General features: G+C 42.3%; 1 protein-coding gene across 1 annotated transcript in view; it reads left to right on the top strand.

Moving 5' to 3' along the window:
- STXBP6 (syntaxin binding protein 6) overlaps positions 1 to 24,300 on the top strand; it is a 254,986-nt gene that overhangs the window by 84,909 nt on the left and 145,777 nt on the right. The window contains exon 2 of the mRNA XM_059373023.1: positions 1,567 to 1,755. Within this exon, the coding sequence (XP_059229006.1) occupies positions 1,602 to 1,755 (154 nt within the window). The 5' untranslated portion in view covers positions 1,567 to 1,601. The remainder of the gene's footprint in view (positions 1 to 1,566; positions 1,756 to 24,300) is intronic.

The following is a 24,300-nucleotide window of genomic DNA, read 5'->3' as shown; positions in this document are numbered from 1 at the left end:
TCCCTCCTAAAGCAAAACCATTGATGTAGTGGCTTAAGCCTCTGCCTTCAGCTCAGGTTGTGATCCCAGGGTCCTGGGATCAAGCCCCACATCAGGCTCTCTGCTTCGCGGGGAGCCTGCTTCCTCCTCTCTCTCGGCCTGCCTCTCTGCCTACTTGTGATCTCTGTCTGTCAAGTAAATAAATAAAATCTTAAAACAACAACAACAAAAAGCAAACCTTTGATGTAGTCAGTAGTCAACTCCTGGAGAACAGGGACCGTGTCCTAAATAATTCTTTTATCTCTAATACTGAGCCTAGAAATGGCACATAGTAGGTGTTTGCCAGTGGCTCAATTTTGCAGCAGGCTGCCCAGCTCTTTGAGCTGCTGTTACCATGTAGAGCTGTGCTACTGATCCATTTGCAGGCTTTCTGAATATTCTGTATGATCCGCATGGCCAACCCACACACCTGTCTGCCCCTCTAGTTCTGATTTGTTAGTTAAACAAATGGTAGTTACCATTAAGACACAGACTGTGACCAGGATGATGGGGCAGAAAACGTTTACTTGAGTCGCTGCTGAGGTTTTTGAATGAGAAGGTTAAAATTCAGACTGATCTTGAATATAATAGACACAAAGAAGCAGAATTAAGACCATTAGGGAGGTATAACTTCTGAAAAACTAAATATAACATGGGGACTGGATGTATGTGAGTTTGGTAGTGGGGAGAGGAGAGACTCATTGTGAGTCAGAAACATACTGCTTTATCTTCTTAATTATTGGGCACACATTGCCAGTTATCCACAAGAGCATGACATGTGGGAACTGCTGGGAAACATTTCCAAAATACTTAGCCTTAGTCAGATTTTTTTTTAGAATTCTGTGTCCACTCTGGGTGAAGAAAAATGTGGAGAATTTGTCAAGGGTCCGGAGCATGGCAGCTATACGCAGAGGACCATTGGAAAATAGGACCCACCGAAAAAAGGCTAATAAATAAGGATTAATTATTTAGCGTGATCCAGAGCAGCTAACGGGTGATTAAATTAATGGTCTTCTGTTGCATGTAGGGTTATTATGTAGAAGATGATATAATTATTTCCACTGTGAATAGAATTAGGGAAATGGATTTATATTAGAGTTAACGGAGATTTTGAAAGAGCATAAAGAACTTCGTGACTTTAAGGATCGTTGGGTAGTGGAAAGACTTCTCAACTGGAAATGTGAAACCATGTTTCTTACGGCATAGGAGGCATAGGAACGGGGCAGGGGGTGGGTAGTGCTCGCCAGTTACAGTTAGGTACAAATGGGATAGAGATTGACGAACTTTCTAGGTAACATTTTGAGCTGTTTATCTCCGTAGTATTTGGCATTTTCAGTGAGTACCTCAGCATCCTTTCTTTTTTTATATTTTTCACAGCACAAATGGGAAGACCTTACTTTTCATGATTCTGCAGTGCATTTCAAGCAAGGGAGCGAGTTTAAACAACAAATTGGAAATTACTTCACCTGCAAATCAACTTGCCGCTTACTCTGATAGGAGCCTTACTATATTGTCAGTTCAACTTGCCTTTTCTTTTTTCTTCTTTAGAAAACTCACTGTGTGCCCTCTTCAGTTGTTCTACAATGAGTGCCAAGTCTGCCATCAGCAAGGAAATTTTTGCTCCTCTTGACGAAAGAATGCTGGGAGCTGTCCAAGTCAAGAGGAGGACAAAGAAGAAGATTCCTTTCTTGGCAACCGGGGGTCAAGGAGAATATTTAACATATATCTGCCTGTCAGGTAATGAAAACCAGACAGTGATATTATTAAAACAGCTTCATTTTAAAACATTTAATTCTCAGGTATCCAAGAGGATCATACACCCAGCTTTTGTATACATCTGCTCTCCTAACTCCTGTTTCCAGTTTCTCTGTTTTCTTCTCTGATCCTTATTTACTAGTGGCACCTCTACTTTTGAGGTTGCTTTGTATGGGAAAGGTTAATGAAGTTCAATTTTAAATGTATTTTCCAGTTCATTGCTAAGGGTTTGACAGACACATTTGTTCGTCCAGACTTTCCTTCCGGAAGACATTGTCAGAAAGTGGGTTCTCCTCTAGGATTTCTTGTCTTAGAATAAGTCCTTGTATTTGGGTAATTGTCATTACTAGCAGCCTGAATTTCATTGGCTTTCTTTTTCTTAACAGTTGCCAGTACTCAGTAATAGTTTGTCTGAAGATAAATATCGACACCTTATGGAATGTGAGAAAGTAGACTCCACTCCCAAATCATTGCTTTGCCTGACAGCTGTTCCTTGTCAGGAAGAGGCATCTGTTCTATTAAGCTTAGAATTTTGTTGGATTATTTTTTCTCCTTCTGCTTGTGATTATAGATGTGTGGGATTTACTGTGGGTTCATACCAAGTTTTTGAGATAAAATTTGGAGAAGTTTTCCATGGAGTTGTGATACTAATCTGAATACTTACCTGGGGCACTTGTAACAAATCGAATAATACGTCTTGTAACTGGCCAATAGAAGAATTAAGCTTACCTTAATTCATCTTTCCTTCCTTCAGTTGTGGCTTGGGAATAAAACTTAATTTTTTGTACCCATTTTTAAATTAAAAAAAAAAAAAAAAACAGCATCTGATCTTTATCAGAATTCAGTGTGTAGATAGGTTTGTTCCAGAAAGAACATGTAAAGATTTTTAAAAAAAAAAGAAGACTATATAAAGATAATGGTAAGACTTTATTTTAGTTTATTTCCTTTTAAGATTTATTTCTTTATTTGACAAAGGGAGAGAGCACAAGCAGGAGGAGCAGCAGAGGGAGGGGTAGAAGCAGGCTCCTCGCTGAGCAGGGGGCCTGACAGGGGGTTTGGGGATCATGACTTGAGCCGAAGGCATATGCTTAACCAACTGAGCCACCCAGGTGCCCCTGTATCTCAGTTTATAATAAAATGACAACATAACCTTTTGGTAAGAATGTTTCTTCAGTGGTTAGGAGAAAGCTTTCATTTAAATGAGTGTGAGAGAATTGACCTTGCAATATTGGTCTTCCTTTCTGAATTCCAAATAAGGATTAGATTAGTAAAATTGGGTTATAATTGGACGACATTTGCATTTCCTTAGCATGCTGGGTAGTGCTTGGCATATAATAGGCCCTTGGTTAGTATCTACCAACTAAGTGAAAGAAAGAAAGCCTTTTCTGATTACCTTCCTAGTATTTTTGTTAATGAGATCCAGGTCTTCAAAACATCTTCGTAGTCTTAAATTTCAAATCTAGAGTTTTGCTAGCACTGATAATGAATAGATGCAGTACAGTAAATTCGTGTGTATGTTTGGGCTGAGCCAAACATGAGCTGAGTAGGGACCCATAGTGATTGTAATTTTATTAATTTCTATTCGGTCTGTGTTTCATGGAGATTTCTTGAAGATGGGTAGTTGAAGAAAAGATGGATGATCTAAGAGTCCCTAGAGTGTTGCCTGGTACGTACCTCTCTAACTGGAAAAGCCGGCCGTCTGTTTGCATGTGAGGCATATGCTGCTGTCAGCCTATTTCTGATCATGAAGTCTGCAAGAGGGAAACAGGGACTCTGCCTGCCTGTCTCAAGAAACAGCAGAACCATATCCCCCTGCCACAGGAGATCCTGACTTGGACTCCTCCAGTAACGGCATTTCCCTTGCGGATTACCCAGACTTTACATTTAAATTCGAAGCTATGAGACTTGCTTTTTCAGAATTCAATTCTGACAGAGGAAAATAGTTTATCCTGATAGCCTTTCTCCTTTTCATGGATCTGAATTGAGGGATGATAGTTGGTAAAGTAGATCTCACATTTAAGCAGATGGTTTAATGGAAGCTGCGTCAGGAGAAGACCAGGCCAACTTTGACTCCCAAGGTTTTTGCAGTTTGATTTTTCTTCTCATTGAGAAGGGAACAGTCCTCTTTATCTTCTCGCTTACGTGAAGCTTAGAGGCGTATCGCTCACATCTCTGATGAGGTGATGTTTTAATCGACAAGTAATTAATTACTCAGATATTTATTAAGTACTTTTTATGTGCCGAGCGCTCTAAGCACGGGCGTATATATGGTTAGGAGAAAAACCCACGAAGCTGACTTTGTTTGAGGGGAAAGGAGCAGCAGGCATTAATCAACTAGTCACTAAAATAAATATGATTATTAACTGCAAAAAGGCTAAAAAGGAAAAAAAAAATGCAGTAATGGGAATGTATATGTGAGGAGAATTTGGCCCAGCTCGAAGAAGCCAGAGCTGCGAGTAAAGTAGAGTCTTCCTGGTTCTGAAAAGAGATGGTGTATGTGCCTCAAACATTCCTGGCAGAGGGAAGGGCAGCCTCATTAAAAGACTGTGCTGGATTTTGAGTTGCTCCTTTTCTCCTTCTCGGTTTAAGGATGACTTCTGTGTAGATCCACTCACATAGGCAGGTGCAAAGTGGAAGCAGAGCCCTGGAATGGAAGCGTCCTTCCTGCTATTAGTGTGAACCACCAAGCTTTCTGGGAGGTCAGGCTTTTCTGCTCTTGCAGTTTGCCTAATGAAAACCGGCTCTCCATTCTGAACGGGCAGAATGTGCTCAAATTAGGGCAACGTCTGCAAATAGTATGTAACCACTTTTCAAACAGCAGAAAGAGTTAAATTTTTTTAAGGGAAGACTATCACAGCTTTCAAAGCTTGCCAACATACGCATATAAGCCTGGGTGTTTTATATATCCCGTGTCTTACTGATTTTTGTATGTGTGAACTCTACCCACCCCTCACCCCCCAGTGTCTGGCAGAATTTAAAATCTGTAAGGTTGAGGCCTGTGATCCCAAGAGTTATTATTTTTGGAGAGAATTGCATATCCTCTGGAGGAATCCAGAAAGATGATAGAGCAGGGAAAATAAGATGATCTTTCTTGGGACGCCTGGGTGGCTCAGTTGGTTAAGCAGCTGCTTTTGGCTCAGGTCATGATCCCAGTGTCCTGGGATCAAGTCCCACGTCGGGCTCCTTGCTTGGCGGGGAGCCTACTTCTCCCTCTACCTCTGCCTGCCATTCTGTCTGCCTGTGCTCGCTCTCGCTCCTCTCTCTCTGACAAATAAATAACCTTATCTCTCATCTGCTCTGTGAGGAAGATAGAAGCTAACCCTCACCTTTATACAAATGAGAAGTTCTCCCAGGTGTCCTTTTTGAGCCCTCAGACAGAAGCAGGTATGTATCATGTAAACCTGTGTATGCATTGATTGGATCTAAATGTCAGTGCCTCCTAAGGGCCTTATGGCACCTGGCACATTGCCAAGTACAGACACACTATCCACTGTGCTTAAACAGAAGATTCTATTTAAATTTGTAGCTTACTACTTATCTGATTATATACTTTAGACTTTGAAATTTAGGACTGTTAACTCCAAGTATAAAGGGAGCCCCACCTACAATAATTTCTACAGTTGGCTGCTCCCTCCGTGATATTTGGCTCTGTAAAACTAAACTGGAAATCTGCTCAGAAGTTAAAAATCAGTTTATTATTAGAGGCCAGTTATCTACTGAACATTCCATAATTTTATACTACATATTTTCCTGATCCTGTTTTAATTCAGTATATGAAGTGTCTAATGCTAGCCTTCACATTCATGAGAGGATTAAAATCTTTCCGTGGCTTTTATTCATTGTCCCCATAAAAAGAAGCATTAAGAATTTTTTTTTTGCATTAAGAAATTTTAATTTTTGTGATTAAATACATTCTTTTACATGTTTTGTTGAAACCAAATCTTAATCTTTCGAAAATGATTTTAGATGGTTAGAGAGCAAAATTTTTTTATTTAAAGAAAGTTCTGAATGGTCTTTGATGAAATAATTTATGTAAATGAATCCCCGCTGAAGTTAGTGATGTGGGATGGGGGCCTAAAACCTGGCAGTACTGCTCTTTATCTCAGTGGCTGCCAATCCTAGGTATTTCTTAGAATTACCCTGAGAACTTTCCAAAATCCAGATCTAGGTGTGCTACTACTGCAGCCCCAGGGGGAGTGGTAAAACTTACTGTGTTTGGAAAGTTATTATGCTCAAGATTCTGAAGCTGAGGTTGAAAAGCTTCACTATGTTGGGAGTTAACACTCTGGGGTGTCTTCTCGGTCCGTCTGACATAACGATACATTCTCAGTACTATATTCTATTCAAAAAATACTTGTTGGTCTCTTTTGTGTTGACTGGCCATGGTCCAAGCTCTGAATTTTTCTGGGCTTCACTTTATTCAGCTGACAAGTTCAGCGGTTTCTTTGGGTTCTGAGTTTGAGGATTCTGAACCTCTTGGAATTTTTATGCCAGATCTTATTCTTATTCCACACATGTCATGGGGGGAGAAGTTCAGGCTGTTAAGTAATAGGAAATGGACACTTAAAGCATTTATGAGGGGTTGAGAGCATTCCTTGTAGGCTGTTATTAGAATTGGAGTAAGCAAAGTTAATTGTCAGCGATCTGGCATATAAAGAAGTTTTCTTTTTTTTAAAAAAAAATATATATTTATTTATTTATTTTAGAAAAAGTGAGTGATGGGAGGGCAGGGAGAGAGAGAGAGAGAGAATCTCAAGCAGACTCCACACTGAGTGCAGAGCCTCAGTGTGGAGACACAGGGCTCAATCTCGCAACCCTGAGATCATGACCTGAGCTGAAATCAAGAGTCTGATGTTGGGCGCCTGGGTGGCTCAGTGGGTTAAGCCACTGCCTTTGGCTCAGGTCATGATCTCAGGGTCCTGGGATCGAGGCCCGCATCGGGCTCTCTGCTCAGCAGGGAGCCTGCTTCCTCCTCTCTCTCTGCCAGCCTCTCTGCCTGCTTGTGATCTCTCTCTGTCAAATAAATAAAATCTCTAAAAAAAAAAAAGAGTCTGATGTTTACCCAACTGAATCACCCAGGGGCTCCTAGAAAGAAATTCTTTTTCATCCACTTTCTAATTCTGACTGGACCTTTTGTAAGGTCTCTAAATATTAGAAGAGCAAGAAAAGAGAAGAATACAAGACAAATGAAATTTGATGTTGCTAGGAATGGTTTATTTAGGAACGGTGAATTAACTTTCCAAAAGTTCTTATCCAGGAAGATGAAAAAATCCACACCAAACTCAGAGGCATGCAAATATATTCACAGGGAAAGAAGAAATATAAAACAGCTATAATAATGAAATGTATTTATTTTTCTTTATTTATAGAAGTAGTCCATATTACTGGAACTATGAATCTTTCAGGAAATTATGTAGAAAAAAATAAAAACCCTTTGTTTATATTATTTGTTATAATTCCAGTTAATCCTTGCAACATTCCTATCTGTGAGGTGGTATGTTTTTCATTTCACAGGTGAAGGGGCCAGTGCTCATCAAAGGTCATGACATCCCAGAGTTGCCATTTTGGGAATGACAAACTGGGAAATCCAGCCAGTCCTTATTACCCGACTGCCCGCGCTCGCACCGCCACAGTGCCTCATTTCTTCTGACTTAAGTCATGAAGGGGGTGTGGTATAGAGAGGGCCATGTTTTAACAAGTAGATTCCTCCTTAACCCTTCAAAACTGATAAGACATTGAACAGTTTTTTTTTTTTTAAAGGTTTTTTTTTTTTAAGACTTTATTTATTTGACAGAGAGAGATCAGTAGGCATAGAGGCAGGCAGAGAGAGAGAGAGGAGGAAGCAGGCTCCCCGCTGAGCAGAGAGCCCGATGCGGGATTTGATCCCAGGACCCTGAGATCATGACCTGAGCCGAAGGCAGCGGCTTAACCCACTGAGCCACCCAGGTGCCCCGACATTGAACAGTTTTGACTTACACTGTATCTTACAATTTCTGAGATTATTGACTAATAGACTCTCCGATGTTTGTAATATGCATCAGAATAAGCCTTTTTGCTCTTTATTAGAGAGATTCGGCTCAGCCTTAAAACTTTAAGCCACTCTAGAAGACGATGCAATAAAAAGTTATTTCTACTGCCTTGGTTATAATTCTTTTTAGATCCTCTCATTTTATAAAAATGCAGTATCCTGTTACACTTAGATGGAGAATTTGGCTCTTTTGTGTATGTGGATAGACACATTTGATGAAAACATTTGTAACAACAATAATCCTTGGTTAGGTGGAGGGTAAAAGAAGAGAGAGTGTTTTCTGAAATGTCTTCTGGCCTAGTAGATCCTGTCACCAGGCGTCATTCATAAATGACCTTCAGTGTAGCTCCTGCCACGCCCCTATCACTGGATTCATTGTGCAATACAGTTAGGTTGGCACCGAGCCCACCTTCGAATTAGTGATAGTAATACTAGTAGTAGTTATGGTATTTATTGAGTTCCTATATCAGGCATGGTTCCTTCTGCTTTATATATATTAACTCATTTAGTCCTTACAGCAGTATTAGGGGGCAGATAACAGTACTGTCTTCACTTTGTAGAAGAGGAAACTGAACATACAAGACTAAATTAATTATCTTGCTCAAGATCATCAGCTTAGGAGTTACCAAACAGGGATTTGAACCGAGGTAGTTTGATTGTAGGTGTGTATCCCCTTAACCACTGTGCTCCCCTCCCACAGAAGAATTTTATGAGCAAGAATTTCCCAAACTAAATCTCTTTTCTGTCCCTCCTTACACAACTTGAGAGAGAATCATGTCTTGGTATTACTCTGACTTCCTACATGTTTAGGCCTTGGTTGGTTTCGGCTGGATGGTGACCATCCTGTGCATCAATAACTGTTAAGAAAGCATATCAGAATGATAATGGATGTGTTTGACTCTTAGAGAAAATCCGGAGAGGTTCCTGACAGGAACACTGCCGTGTGTGAACTTGTTTTGTTCAGTTATATAACAGAAAAAATGTGGATGTCTGAACATTTTTTTTTTTTAGAGCCTCTTTGGTGGTTCTAGAGCTCTTCCTGTGAAAACCGGTGGTAATAATATTTATGTCTCCTAAAGCCTTGTGAATAGGACATTCCAAAAATGGATAACTAAGCCTTTAACAGGTATTATCTCATGTAATCCTCACAATGGTCTTGTGATGTGGCTTCTGCAGACAAACCAGCCAAGGCTTCAAGTGGGTGAGTGCATGATGGTGCAAGGGACCCTGCCGCTGGAGAGCAGCAGGGCAGGACGGGGTGGGACGCACGGCTGTGCCCATTTTCATCCCAAGTGTGCAGCTTTTTCATTTTTTTCCAGGACAGGGCTCGGTCTGAGAAACAAAACTCTCCCCTTCCTTAAAAACAATGTGGCAGCATTCCTTGAGCAGAGCGTTTTAATCTCTGAAGGTTTAGAGGATATGCTGTCAACCACTTGAGCTTTTCTAGTGGTTTAGCACGCCAACGGAGTTTTCTTTTTCCATTCTCTCATGTATGCGCTCCAGTACTAAAGCCAGATGGAAACAAGGGAAAACTCTTGACAGAAGCTGGTGCCAAAACATTTCATTTAAAAAGGAAACTCCATCTGTGTGCTCTTCTACCACACAGTCCACTGTTAAGAGCAGCCATCTCACAGCGGATTCACTTATGTTCGCTTTGATTAACGTTGACTTGATGGCAAAGGTAAGAGCAAGCGTTGGATAGGGCGATCGCAGACTGAGGCAGCTCTCCTCCTGGAACTTGGCCAGCAAGCTGCTTTGTACCTGGCAGCAGCTGCCGACCAGGAGGTCAGGGTCTAAATCCATGCACCTGCACTCTTCGGTGGTGGTGGTCGTCTAAGTTGCCATGTGTAGGAGTTGGTGCTCTTGGCGGTTTCCGTTTGTCAGTCGTGTAGTCAGAGGTGCTCAAGGATGCTGGCGGTCACTCCTGCTCCCTGCTTGCTTCTAGCCCAGCTGTACAGAACACAGGCTTCAGGGTGAGACTGACTTAGGGGGAAATCCTGGCTATAGTAACTCTTTGAGACTCAGTTTTCTCATCTGTAAAATGGAAATAATATCTGTATCCCCCAAGGATTTCTTAAAGATGAACTGAACTCTGGGTGTAAATAAGGCCTGATACATAAGAGGCCTCCAGCTTTATGAGCAACGTTATTATCTTGTCACTAAATGGGGCACCCACTGGTTCCTGCTATACAAAAGTAATTCATCTGCAGTTTTTTTTTTAGAAAACACGCTAATATACGTCTGTGAGAGGTTTCTGTGACACACAGAAGGCAGAACCACAGGAAAGCCCAGGTTTGTCTTGGCAGTTTCCCCCTTCCCCTTCCATACTTTTTTTTTCCCTTCCCTTTGAAGCTTGCTTTCCCCTCCCCTCTTTGTCCCATCCGTGCCAGGGAGCTCACGGTCATTCTGGCTCCCAATTTCTAAATCAAGCTCCTCTTAATTCTCTATGTTCCAAAATGACTCTGCACCAACCCCCGTCAAACTAGAAATGGAGTGGGTGTGGTGGGGGGGGGGAATGCATATCACACTTACGTTTCTGAAAGCCTGAAGACTTCCTGTCTGATTTCATGGGTGTTTGTGCCTTACTGGTACACTGGAGGCTGAAGTTGTTGTGTTTAGGCCTCTTTATCCAATTTCGTGGGGAGTTAGAACTGGCTTGGTTGGTGGAGTTCCTGTCCCTGAAATGGGAGATGTTATTTTCCTACACCTATCTTCATGGGATCAAAAGAAAAAATGGAAACAAAATAAATCAAAACATTCTCTGGGGTCAGTCAAGTGCACTTTAAGCAAACAGCAGAAGTGGGAGAGGCTGGTACAAACGCCTGTGGACCCAGCTTTTAAGCCCAGATCAGGTTCTTATTTGCCCAAGTCTTTCCTGTTACCCTTCCTTTAAAGAGAGAACAAGTATGAATGATATTCATCTCCCAGAATCCATCCCAGTTACAGTCGTGCTGCACCATATGCAGAATTTTCCACAAGAAACTATAAATAACCCCAAGGACAGTGAGTTTTCCAGGTTGTCCAGTACCGTGAAGAATAAATGACCAGTTGGTCACCATGCTCCAAGCTTGAGCACATCTGTCGTATTTGTAATAGCACTTAGCCCTGCTGGATGTTTGTCAGTTTACTTTCTGTTTATGTCCCCAGACTGCCAGCCCCTGGAGGGTCGGAACCAGGCTGTAGACGCCTCTCTGTCCCCGGTGGAATGGTTGAAGTGCCTGGCGGGGGATGGAGAGGGAATCAGGCAATATTCCATTCTTCTGAGACTGCACCATGGACACACTTTCTGGGGAGGAGCTCCAGGCTGCGAACTCACATATTGGCTCGGCATTCTACCAACAGGAGCTGCTGTGGCCCTTTTTGGTTTTTTCTTGCTTTTGTTCACACTAAGATGCTGCCAGTTGATCTTGTTTCTTCTTGGAATTCATCAGGTTACTGAGCAGTTATTATTCTGCCTATAGGCCCAGTTACTAGGCAGAAAAGCACGGATTTCCCTGATTTATTCAGGCTTTTACAATCATCCAAAATGAGCAATTTATAAATGCTTCCATTGTAACATACGGTGGGGAAGCTGTTATCTCAATTTGTGAAGTACCTGACTGTTTCTCCTGAAGAAATTCATATTAGGGAGGAATAAATGACCATTTAATAGCATTGAATATATCAAAACTTCTCCTGAATACTCTTTCCCCATAGGAATTGATTTCAGTTCTATATTTCCTTAAAAAGGGCTTTCAGGGGGAAAATGGAAACTCTGGTTTTATTGAAACTCTCTCTGAGAATATTCATACTGCCCTCCCCACACACATACAATTTAACTCAAATTGTTTTTCATCCACCACACGTGGATCCCACGTGGCTTAGGTTATAGACCCCGTGCCCAACTGCATTTTGATGTCTGTATTCAGTTTCACAAATTATGCTGCTCTCAGAAGTCTACAGGGTTGGGTGGGGAGCACACCTGGCAGGTGGGTCGGAGATGGCAAGCCTTGGTGCCTTGAGACCTGAATGCTCATTTTCGTAAAAGGAAGCAATAGAGTTGAGAATGGCCCTCTCTGGTTTCCAGCTAAGACAAGCAAGTAGCAGTTCTGTAAGTGTGTTTCTCTGGTCAGAATCCTTTCCATCTTGCAGGTAAGTAGGAATCAACTGTGTCTGGGGACCCATGACTGTTTAAGTATATTTCTCCCAGTATATGTACATGTGTCATCAGTAACATAGAAAGTGTCACTGACAGAAAGAACGAACAACAGTAGGAAAAATCATGTAAAAGTCTGATTTGGCTTTTCAGTTTCTTATTTTTTAGTACTCTTCCCCTATCTAATAGTCTGTTTTGTCCTCTCTTTTTCATTTAACATAGTAACAAAATTTTTTATTATATACTCTTTGTAAAGGTAATTTTAATGGATTTTTGAGTACCACAGAGCATTTATCCATTTATCTGCTGCTGGATATTGTTGGTTTTTTTTTCAATGTTCACAGTGAGAAATCAGGAACTTGGTCTCCCTCGACCCCGCCCTTTTGTTGTTGTTGTTAATACCCATTTTACTTCAAGAGAGAACATTGAGAACCATACAGGTTACTTGTTAAAGGAAAGTGCGCACTTGCCAGTGAATGGTGGGTGAGAGGGGAACCTCAGCTCCGTGCTCTCTGTTCAGGGCTCTTCTGTGGACCAGTGGGAGCTTATTTCAAAACCCAGGGGACGCCTGGGTGGCTCAGTGGGTTAGGCCACTGCTTTCGGCTCAGGTCATGATCCCAGGGTCCTGGGATTGAGTCCCGCATCAGGCTCCTTGCTCAGCAGGGAGCCTGCCTCTCTCTCCGCCTCTGCCTGCCTCTCTGCCTGCTTGCGTGCTTTCTCTCTCTCTCTCTTTCTGACAAATAAATAAAATCTTTTTTAGAAAACAAAACAAACAAGCAAAAAAAACCCATGTCTGCCAGAACTGTTTAGAAGTAAAATATCATATTACGCTTCGTGTGCTTCATGGCCAGTTAACCATCCCCATGATTCTTAACAACGTTCTAGATCAAGTTCTCCTTGAGATACCACATTCTAGATCAAGTTCTCTTTGAGGTATATGTGATGCGTGCTTCTGTAAGGGTTAGGGCAGTATTTCATTTCCCTATGCATTTGCAGATGTGTGTGTGTGTGCGTGAGTAGAAAGAGGAAGGGGGTCTATGTCTTACCTAGAGTCAACCCTTATGCTCCTCAAAAAAGAGGCAGTTCTTCATCTTTTCAGTCTGTTCACCTACAGATTCGTTAGACGTCTTCTATTATATTGTTGTCAGATGAGGAATGGGGAAAGTGGTAAATGTCAACCAAACATATGCATACTGTTTTTCTAGGTCAGTGCATTTAATTAGTGATTCACATCTGGCATTTTATCAGATCCAACATTTGGACCTACTGAGCAAATAGGCTGAGGGAAATTAACTTCTTAGGAAGTTCCTTTTAGAACTCTGGAATTTTATATCTAGAAGAATCTTCAGTCATTGCCAAATCAAACACCAATGTTCACGTGAAAACATGAGGCCCACAGCGGGTGGATGGGTTGCTTGATGTCCTAGAGCAGCTATGGTAGGGCAAAGGAAGGAAAACAACATGTTCAAATCTTCTTGCCAGTTTGGTTTTTGACCTTGGGACCAACTCTGATTGAAGTGGGTTAGATGAGAGAGATGGGATTAGTGGTTAAGCTGAATTTGAGGCTAGACCTCCATGCTCTTCCTTTCCACGTGTCTCTGTAGGAGCAACTTGTACCACTCACTCCTGGGAAGAGCTTGGCTGCTAATCATGCAAGTGACTATGTCTCTCCTAGTGTTTGAATGTTCTAAGAAACTGGGCATGAGCTCCACTGTATAGGCTAAGTGTTTACTCATATGCCCCTTCTCTGTTACTTCCTATGGGCATGCAAATCCATGAAGTGGAGAGTGCCTAGTGAGAGTGTTTGAGGGGAAAGGCCAAAGTGCCATTCTAAATACACTGTACTACCTGATCTACTAGGTTAAGAGACAAAAACAATACAATTCTTATTGAAAATGTAATTGTTTTCTAATTTATATATTCATGCATGCTTTATAATCACCATAATATTCTAGACCAGTAGTCCAAGTGTTTAATTTACAAATATGTGTATATTGGCAGTTAATACTCATAAATTTTTTATGGAGAGGATGCATAGTTAAAAATGGTTGGCAAGCTCTAGCTAGAGTCCTAGGGGATGGAAACCTTTGCTACAGTAATAATAACTTCTCACCAATGGACTATAATCTGTTGTACAATCTCTGGCTTTTAGAGGTGGTTGCCCAAAGTTGGGAGCATACAACTGCCCTTGGGAATTGACCTCAGCCCACACTCCTTGCCCCCACCCACCCCTCAAGATACCGTGGCTTTCTGCAAGGTCAAGAGCTAGCCAGCTGCTATGTAAACTAAATGTCCTATCAGCCAAGGGGCCTGTCACAGTGCTTAGCACTTGGTAGTTTCAAGTGATGAGCTCTCCTTTTGGAACCTGAAATCTGGTTGAAATAGTTGTTTCAGTTTTAATACTAGGTTTGATTTGGACTGGATGTAAACATCAGTGACTTGCTTTTAGTCCACTATTATCAGGTCAGGTCTTGTTTATTTAGTTCTGAAGCTTCTTGGCCTTTTGTACTGTTTAAAACAGGGAAACTTACATTTCCTTTCTGGACCTGACATTTATTGATTCATCCAGGGGAGTCTAATTCTTTGCTGACATAGCAAAGTCCCTGGTTCCCCTATGAGCAGTTCTGTTGAAGCTAGTGCATTTCCTTTTTTTGTACATAAGTACTTTTCTTTGTCAGGGGTTGTATTTCATATGTCAGAGTCCTATAGACCATTTACTTATAGCTTGGCTATGTCAACCTTTTTTGGGAATGAAAGTTTTTGAACTTAAATTCAAATACTGTACTAGGTCTACAAAAAAAAAAAAAAAACCTTCAAAAGGGCCACGTTTTACATAAAGATAAAACAGAAGTCCCAATACACCCTTTTCCATGGAATTTGGAGCTATTAAAAAAGGTCACTTTTGTTTTCAGAAATAACCTAACTCTGAGATTGGACTTGATTTTCTGTATGTGTTGCGGAGATTATCTTTATCCCTTTCTGCATTGCTCTGCACTTCTCATGTCCTGTTCAGCTACTATTAAGTACTAATCTCCTTGGGTCTCTTGCAACCCGTCATGGTTGGCCACTGTTCCCTCATTCTGAAATCATTTTCTCTTCTGCCAAAGCAATGAAAAACACAGTTCCTCCAGGGTGACTGATCAGTTAGGAGAGAAATGATATTGTTTACTTTTAAAGATTGATACGTAATTTGAATATCTTCCCTGAGGACATTTACAATTGTAGAAAGTGGCATCCCCTCTAAAGCCAATGGCGGTGGTGATAGTGAAAGAGAGGAGGCTGGCTGAGGACAAAGCAAGAGCTGGCGCCTTGTACCCCCCCTTCACCCGCTCCCCTCCATATGTGTGGCGTTCCTCAGGCACCCCTGACTGCCATAAAATGATAAATGGTTAACTTGCTGAGATCACAATCCTGCAAGACAGGAGTCTCCCTTGGTTTGCAAATGTCCTTGAGATTTACAAACAAAGAAGTTACCTTATCAATAGCCCAATTTCCAGGGACACAGAACTCAGTTCCTCAAGCCCTAATATCACCCTCCCCTCCATAAAAAACTGAAGGAGGCGGAGGTAGAAGGAAAAGTAAATAAAGTTAAATTTCTTCTAAACCTAAATCTCATTAACAAGGATGCTTGATAGCAGGAATGTAACATTACACCAGGAGACTCCCAATTGTCTTTACTTGATAGTAACCAGGCCTTCAATATCCTGATAGTGCTTTTTTCCGCATGCATGGGCTAACCGGCCAGTTCTGCTTCTGTAAGATTGCTTTGTCTGCTTTTGCACGCGGGTCCCCTGACCCAATCCATTGACGCCAAGTATGCCTGTTCAAACTATCAATCACCTCAGCCCCACCCGAAACTTGTTTGTATCTGTCTATAAAAATCCTGCACCGACCCAGCTCCGGACCTCTCGGCGTTATCGGCAATGAGCGAGCGAGCGAGCGGCGCAGAGGTCCAGGTTCGAACCTGCAATAAACTACCCTTGCTGATTGGCTTTGACTCACGTCTCTGGTGGTCTTTTAAGGTGGGGGTAATACTCTATTGGCATTTCAATAGTAACACTGGGAGAATTTATTTAGCAACTACTACCACCCAGTATACACCTTCTCAAATCATTGGATCCAGGGTTGAGACACACACTGTGATAAATGGTAAACATTTGTGTATCCTGTTTTGATCATTACGCTATAGTACCGTTGGTCTTTATTTGCTTGTGTATCCGTAGGAAGCCTTCATTGGTTCAGCATTGATACTTAAGGACTCTTGCTTGGAAACTTTGTATGGTGACAGTTATTACCTCGAATTTTAGAGGTCAGCCTATTAAATGGACTTTGGGTTCATGTAATTAGCTGATGTTGGTTTTTGTGTTTTTACAAGGAGTGTTATAGGAAAAAATAGAACCTGACGCTGAGGAAACCTGCATCACTCATTTTCATAAATCAACGTACTAACCGAGGGCACTTCGGGTCATCAGTGCCTCCTTCATTTTCAAAAAGTGTGTTTGTGGTGTTTTCTTAAATCACCATTAGCCAGCCTTCCAGATAAAATTCACTGGCTTTAAGACTGTGACATGTTAGGGATCTTATTGCCAAGATTTTTCTACATAATATTTCAAACTCGCTTCCTTCCAAAATCTAATTTTATTTTGAGTTACAGTACAACTCTGTGAATGTTGAAATTGGAAGAAGAAGGACAGCTTCTTACCCATAAAATGAGCTCTCTGAGTCTGGACTGGAAACACTTTGCAGGTCATAAGCAAGGAGAGAGCTTTGTGGAAATGAGTTTAAATTTCCCTGTGACCAGTTTAATTTTTGCCTAGAGGTAAGCATAGGATGGTAGTACTTGAAGTCTTTTGAGGATACAGCACTTGGCATTATACAATATGGTTAGTGTCATAAATACTTTGGTCTGTGCAGTCTTAAACATGAGATTTGGATTGGAATGATTTACTTAGATTGGTGACTTGGATTACTCTAATTTTAGCCTAATCTCATGAGCCCACTTAGAACTTTCCAGTTTTGCTTTTAGGAGAGATGCTTTGGAGAGCATCATTTTCCTAAATATCTAATGGGTCTTAAAAAGATGAGAGTTCTGCATGTGCGCTGAGAGGTCAGGTACACCGTGTTGGTGAGAAGTTGCAGAAGCCCTTCTGACACGCGGCTGTCTTCTGTCATGCATAGAGTAACACCTGGGGAAAGACCTAGGCCCAGAAATGGCTAATCAAGTGAGAGTTCTGTGTGTGTCATCTGTGCATCTTCCATTTCCAGCATCAAAGCTATCAGAAGCAACTCAGCATAAGGGCAAAGGCTTTGGAGACAGAAAAAATGTGGGTTTGAGTCTGGCTTCTCCTGACTAGAGGTGGAAGCTGTGTAAGCTAGAGCATCTCTTGGCCTTTGTGAGCCTCAGTTTTCTCACTTGTGCGAAATGATGATTACAAATATCCGTCTTGGAGAACTATCCTGAGGGTGTGAGAAGATGTGCGGAAACAGCCTTGCTTGGCTCCAGAATATAACGAATGCTTAATAAATGCTAGATTCCTCATCCTCCTCTGAAATTTGGAAGCCTCCTTCTATTGGTGACAAGGAGTGAGAGTCATAAGTTGTCTGTCAGAGACCGAGCTGGAAAAGGCAAGAAAGCAACTGGTGACTTTCAAACAGGAATCGAAATTTTCTGGAGGGGCCAAAGATGACGTCCAGTCCAAGGAGCTCAACACATCTTAGGAACCTGATTACAAGTTTCAGCGCTGCCATGTTGGCGTGTATGAAATTATCCCTTCTAGTGATGGAGATTCCCCAACTTTTCTGAAGAGCAAAAGAGCAATAAGCTAATGGAGTTTCAACTGAAAGACAGAAGGCTGGGTATTTAATGTCATTAAATGCCAAAAGGTTTGGGTGTGGAGAAAAGCAGGACTGGCGTCAGACACAGCTCTCTTTGGATCTCAGCCATATCCCTTTCTAGCTGTGGCCACAGTAGGTAGCTGCCCTCCATGAACCCCTTTCCTCACCCACACAACAGGGGCAACTCCTACCTCACGGGCTCAGTGTGGAAATTAAATAAAGCCACCCCGTAAAGAGCCTGGCATACCATAGGCTTCAGCGAACACTGTATGACAGTTTCGCACCGAGCTGGTCTGAATATGCTCTGTCCGTGCCATACTCAGATTGCTTAAGAGCCCAGAGAATATTCTGAATGCTTAAGCAGCGGTACATTCAGGGAAAGAATACAGTGGGAACCACATCTGACGGCTTTATGGTAGCACACAAAGTGCCACAGCCCAGACCTCAGCATGAACAGCTAGACCTGTTAAGAGCTAAGTTCCAGCATTTTCTTTTGAAGGCCCAATCGGTCAGTGTACTAAAAAACACAGCACGTGAACACTCGCCCAGTGGCTAGTGTGAGAGTTTGTTTTGTTTTTAAAGCGATATCCTGTCAACTTTCATTTTCTTCTTAATATGTCTTTGGTTGGAGAGCTTTGCCTTCCAGTAGGCACCAAGGCAGCTTTCATAGGTCTGTGCCCAGCTCCCAAAGAGCTTGGATTCTGAGCAGTCCGATAACACACTTTAAGGATACAAAAGAAACTTTAGAAAACCAATTTCTGCTGTATCATTTTATTTTCTTCACATTCATTTTTATGCAAACTAATGCCATTCATTTTGGATTTTCCTCCACAAGTAAAAGCTGTAAGAGCCAAAGCCTGCATCTGAGGCCTTAGTCTGTAGCATTTTAACTGTGTCCCTTGCTAGGTATCTGTCTCTTCATTCCCGCAGGCAGTGGCAGAGCCCCCTGTTGCCAGTAGGCCGGCCTCTGTAACTTGGCCATGAACGCCTTCCTGAGATCTTAGTCTTTTTTGCGTAAGTCCAGTCTTCTCTAGGGTGCAGTGATTTGCTTTTCTTAATTCCGAGGACCCACATGACCAAACACCTAGTAGGCAGTGTCTTCATGTTCAATTACCCAGTTATTTGCCAGCTGGAAATGAAAATCTCTTGTGCTCTTGGTTATGCCTGTGGGTCAGCAGCCCATAGCTGCATGATAGAGTGGGAAATAGCGCTCAGGCTCTGGGGTCAGATAGACTCGGGTGTGGGCCTTGCCCTGATACCAGCTATGTGGTTTTTTCCCCTCTGTGCCTCGGTTTCTTCAGCAGTAAAGCAGAGAGTTCGGGGTGGCAGTAATATCTAGAGATGATACGTGTGAAGCACGTGGCCTATTTTCTAGTACAGAGTAGGTGCTGGGGCATGGGAGCTGCTGTTTCTCTGCTTGTCGTCTCCTGCTGGCTCACCCCATTGGTTTAGAGCCCTGGCACCAACTCTGTGGAGGAGGGCTTGCTTAGAGTGGCAGGACAAGGTCCTCAGACCCCCTGTGGGTTGCGGGGTGCTGTGCCTCGGGGAGTACCATCCCTCCCTCCCAACCCTCATCAGAAGCCTGCTGCCCAGGTTGCTTCCACTGAGGGCCTGAACTCCAGTTTCACTTGGCCACCTGGGTCTGAATGACCCTCACATTTCCTGGGGATGAGAATTCTGTGCTACCGGTTCACCCTGCAGTTGTGCCCAAAGTGGCCAGGGCACAGACATTCCAGCCTGTTCATCCTTATCAGCAAAGGAGGTAGCCGGGATCCCAGGGATCGGTCGGATCAAAAAGAAGGTGATCAGCCCGAAGCCTGCTCCTTCCAGCAGTGTGGTGAAGGTGAGGAGCCGTAGCAGGTTCAGCAGCTGCTCTGACCGCTGGAGCAGAAGAATTCGGATGCATGGCTTGTGGAAGCTTTGGCATCAGGCTTGGGACTCCCTGGTCAGGTGGGACAGTGGCCACAAGGAGGTTGATCACTTGAACATCTGTCTACAATGTATCCCCCTAAGAATGTTACCCTACCTTCCTGCCACCTTCAGCATAATTTCTGCAAGCCAGTAGCAGAGCATAAAGGAGCTTTCGGGTGGAAACAACAGTACAAATAGCTAACATTATTGGAACACTAATTATATCCCGGTTACCGAACTAAACAGCTTACATGTACATTCTCATTTCTTCCCTTTCTGCCAACCCTCCCAGAGAGACATGGGTGCTTGCTAACCCCTTTCCTCAGATGAGGAAAGTGAGGAGTTCAGGGGTTTCACCAACTTGCTGAATGTCACAGGGCCAGTAAATCCTAACGCAGGGATTCAAGCCCATTCCTCTGTCTCTAGAGCCTGAACACTTAACCTCCAGGCATGGACAGAAGGGCTTCCTGAAGCCACTTCTTTCTGTGTTGGGCCTTGTCCCCATCCTCAGAGAATACTTCTCTGTCACCAGAAGCGAAGGGGACATTACTGATCATTTAGTTTAGTACCGCTGTTGTGCTGCCTTGTAGCAACCTCACGTGTAGGAAAGATGGTCTGTGCTCTCCCTGGTGGTGGATTGCCGTGGGAACCAGATGTCATTGGCCTCTTGCTGTCTGGATCTTATACGTACCCAATTCTGTGACTGTGGTCACACCGGGGGGCAACTCACACGCAGGTCTTCGTGCTTCTTTAACTTAGCACAAGGCAGTGACAAGCAAAGGGGACACGAGGGTCTCTTTGTAGAGGTGGGAGTCTTTTCATCGTTTGTCCCAGTAGAGAATGCAGTATTCTCTGCTCCCCAGAGCCCTGGCTGCACTGCCTCAGGGGAATTTTTGCTTTTTTATTAAGCATGTATGGCTCTGCTCGGGTGAGCCTGCTCTCCCCCTCCATCATGCAGCGCCGTTCTTGATTTCTTCAGCCACTGCTCGTCTTGCTTAACCAAATCCTTTTAATGATAAAATAGGAATAAAGCAACCCTACCCCTTAGGACCCGCCCTCCTTAGAATGCAATAACTTTATGCCCCCTCTTGTTGCTTTAGCTAAAGAGCTGCAATAATAATCTTTCAGGCCTGGGTTTCGTAACCCCTCACACGCGTGCCAGAGATGATAGGTGGGCTGTTTTCCATAGAAAAGTACTGGTCACTTTAATCTCTGATGGTGGGTGACCAGCTCCCTGTCCCCTTTCTTCTTGTGAGTTGGCAGCCCTTGCAGGGGTCGTCAGCCCACCCCGGGAGCTCACTCACCTTCCACCCGCTGTGACTGCCACCACCACTCTGCCCAGGAACAGCAAATAGTACTTAATTACTCCATATCTGCACATCCTAGGCTTTTCTCCGTCCATTTTGAAGAAGATGCTGACCTCTGCCATTATATCAGCCACTCTAAGCCTTATGGCCTCCACTGAGCTAGAGTTAGACTCATCCATTCAGTAAATATTTATTGAGATCTTACATGGATAGAAACATATCAGCTTTTGTGGCATTTAGATGGAGAGAGGCACAAATTAAATAATCAGCTATGAAATACTGAGCTGATATCTCTGAAGGAGAGCACAAAGCAGAGCTTAATGTCTTTAGCAGGAAGTGAGAAACTCAGATGTGCTGGTTTGAAAGAGTATACTAGGGCTGTTGGGAAGGGGGTGGGAATAACAGGGCCTACAGGCAAACACTGTTCCCTGGGGCAGAAGGGAGCAGGCCAGTTTGAGAAACAGAAAGCCCGTGTGATGATGGCAAAACAAACAAAGGGACGGTGAGGGACATGGGGTGGGCCAAAAATACTTCAAAGTCCTGATGCCAGGAACGTGTGAATTTTACCTTACATGGGAAAAGGGTCTTTGCAGATGGAATTAAATGAAGCATTTTTGAGACGAGATTACCCTAGATTATCCCAGTGGGGCTTAAATAACTTCGCACATGTCTTTATGAGAGCAGCCAAGGGAGAGGAGAAGACTGTATGAAGACAGAGACAGAGATTGGGTGGTGTGGCCACCAGTCAAGGAGTGTTGGCAGCCACCAGGAGCTGGGAGAGGGAAGGAACAGATTTTCCCCAAGAGCCTCTGGCAAGAGCATGGCCTACAAACATAGCAGTTGTAGACCTGTGGCCTCCAGAACTGTGAGAAAATAAATTTGGGTCATTTTAACCCCCCACCCCCACTCCCATTTGTGGTAACTTGTTATGACAGCCACAGACCATTTCCTTCTAACATTCCTTGTTAGTGGCACTTAAGAGTTTTGAGATTCAGACAAGGCCCATTCCTTTATTCTCAAAGGAATGCTATAAGACGTACAGAAGACGTTATTCCTACCTTCATGCTGTCAGAAATTTAATAGAAGTTCAAGCAGAAACGTGTTTGTATATTGAACACTTGGCATATGCTCACAAATATATGAAGAAACAAAGTGTGTTTGAAAGGATGTCTTTTTTAACTCTTAGAAGCCTCATAATAGGGTTTCTTCCTCTGAGCTGGAAGACACTATGGTCACATCTTTTCTGCTTTTGCTTGTTGGAAAAAAATATGTTGAGAGCATGAAGTAAACCAAGAGGGAAAATATGCCTTTTTCTGCCTGTGCTTAGTGGTACTTCCTTGGTTTCTAATGTAATTTTTTCCCCTTGAATAACAGTACTTTAAAATCGCTCAACCTAGGATTTTTTTCTAGTGATAAAAAAGAGTTTTAATTATGGGGTTGGGGTTAAGTTGTCATGATTCAGAACATTAAACTCTGCTTGGAGAGCATGAACAGTCACAATTCTGCCACTTAGGAAATTCAATTTTGTCTAGAATAACTCAAAAAGAAATGCAAAATGACATTTGGTTTAACATCCTTCAGATTTTTATTTGGTTGTGCAAAATATTAGAAATGAACTTTCTGGAAGTTTAGAAAGGGTTTGTGGAAAAAAATCAATACTAATAAGAGGTGTATATAATATATGATAACTATGTTTATACTGACATGTATTAATTATGTGTTACTTAAATAGGCCACTTGGCCTAGAAGCTTGAGATAAGCTTATTTGTCTTATGGGATTTTTCAAGTATTTATTGTTTTTTAATTCTTTCTATGGAAAATTACAAATATGCCACAGTAGAGAGAATTGCATACTGAATGCCATGGACCCATTGTCTGGTTTTAATAATTAACTCAGCTGGCTAGTCATATTGCCTTTATTTCCCATCTACTTCCTCTCGCTCAATTATTTTTATGCAAATCTCTCATTTCATCCTTGAATATTTCCATATGTATATATTTAAAAGACAGACACTTTTTAAAAAGCACAAAATACCCATCACAGCAACAAATTCCTTAATATCATCAGATCAAGTCAGTGTTCAGCTTTCCCATTTGCCCATGTATATTTATCTCTCATATGTAAAAATTCAAATAGTGTAAAAATTTGAATAAAGTGTAAAATATGCATATATGTAAGGTAATATTCATGACATCTCATACATATACATGTGTTTATGTACAATTCTAATTAGAACCCAGATAATGCCTAGACAGCATAATTTTTTTAAATTTATTTGCAGTTAACATATAATGTATTATTAGTTTCAGAAGTAGAAGTCAGTGATTCATCAGTCTTATATAATACTCAGTGCTTATTACATCACATGGCCTCCTTAATGTCCATCACCCAGTTAACCCCATCCACCCACCCACCTCCCCTCCAGCAACCCTCAGTTTGTTTCCTATGATTAAGAGTCCCTTGTGGTTTGTCTCCCTCTCTGATTTTGTCTTGTTTTATTTTTTCATCTCTTCCCCTATAATACTTTGTTTTATTTCTCAGATCCCACACAGGAATGAGGTCATTTGATAATTTTCTCTGATTTGACTTATTTCACTTAGCATAACACCCTCTAGTTCCATCTACATCATGGCAAAAGATTTCCTTGTTTTTTTTTTAAGATTTTATTTATTTATTTGACAGATCACAAGTAGGCAGAGAAGCAGGCAGAGAGAGAGAGGAGGAAGTAGGCTCCCCACTGAGCAGAGAGCCCGATGTGGGGCTCCATCCCAGGACCCTGAAATCATGACCAGAACTTAAAGGCAGAGGCTTTAACCCACTGAGCCACCCAGGTGCCCCAAGATTTCTTTTTTTTGATGCCTGACTAGTATTTCATTGTGTATATATACCACATCTTCTTTAGCCATTCATCTGTTGATGCATATCTGAGCTCTTTCCGTAGTTTGGCTATAGCGGACATTGCTACTATGAACATTGGGATGCAGGTTCCTTTGAATCACTACATTTGTATCTTTGGGGTAAATCTCACTAGTGAAATCCTGGCCTAGGATAACTATATTTTCAGCTTTTTGAGGAAACTCCATACTGTTTTCCAGAGTGGCTGCACCAGCTTGCATTCCCACAAACGTGTAAGAGAGTTCCCTTTTATCCACATCTTCACCAACATTTGTTGTTTCCTGACTTACTGATTTTAGCCAGTCTGACTGGTGTGAGGTGAGGTGGTATATCTTATTGTGATTTTTACTTGTATTTCCCTGATGCCGAATGACGTTAAGCATTTTTTCATGTGTCTGTTGGCCATTTGGGTGTC

The sequence above is a fragment of the Mustela nigripes genome, chromosome 13 (assembly GCF_022355385.1).
Source record: "Mustela nigripes isolate SB6536 chromosome 13, MUSNIG.SB6536, whole genome shotgun sequence".
NCBI lineage: Eukaryota > Metazoa > Chordata > Mammalia > Carnivora > Mustelidae > Mustela > Mustela nigripes.
The sequence above is the reverse complement of the archived record's forward strand: the minus strand, read 5'-3'. Positions and strand labels throughout refer to the sequence as shown.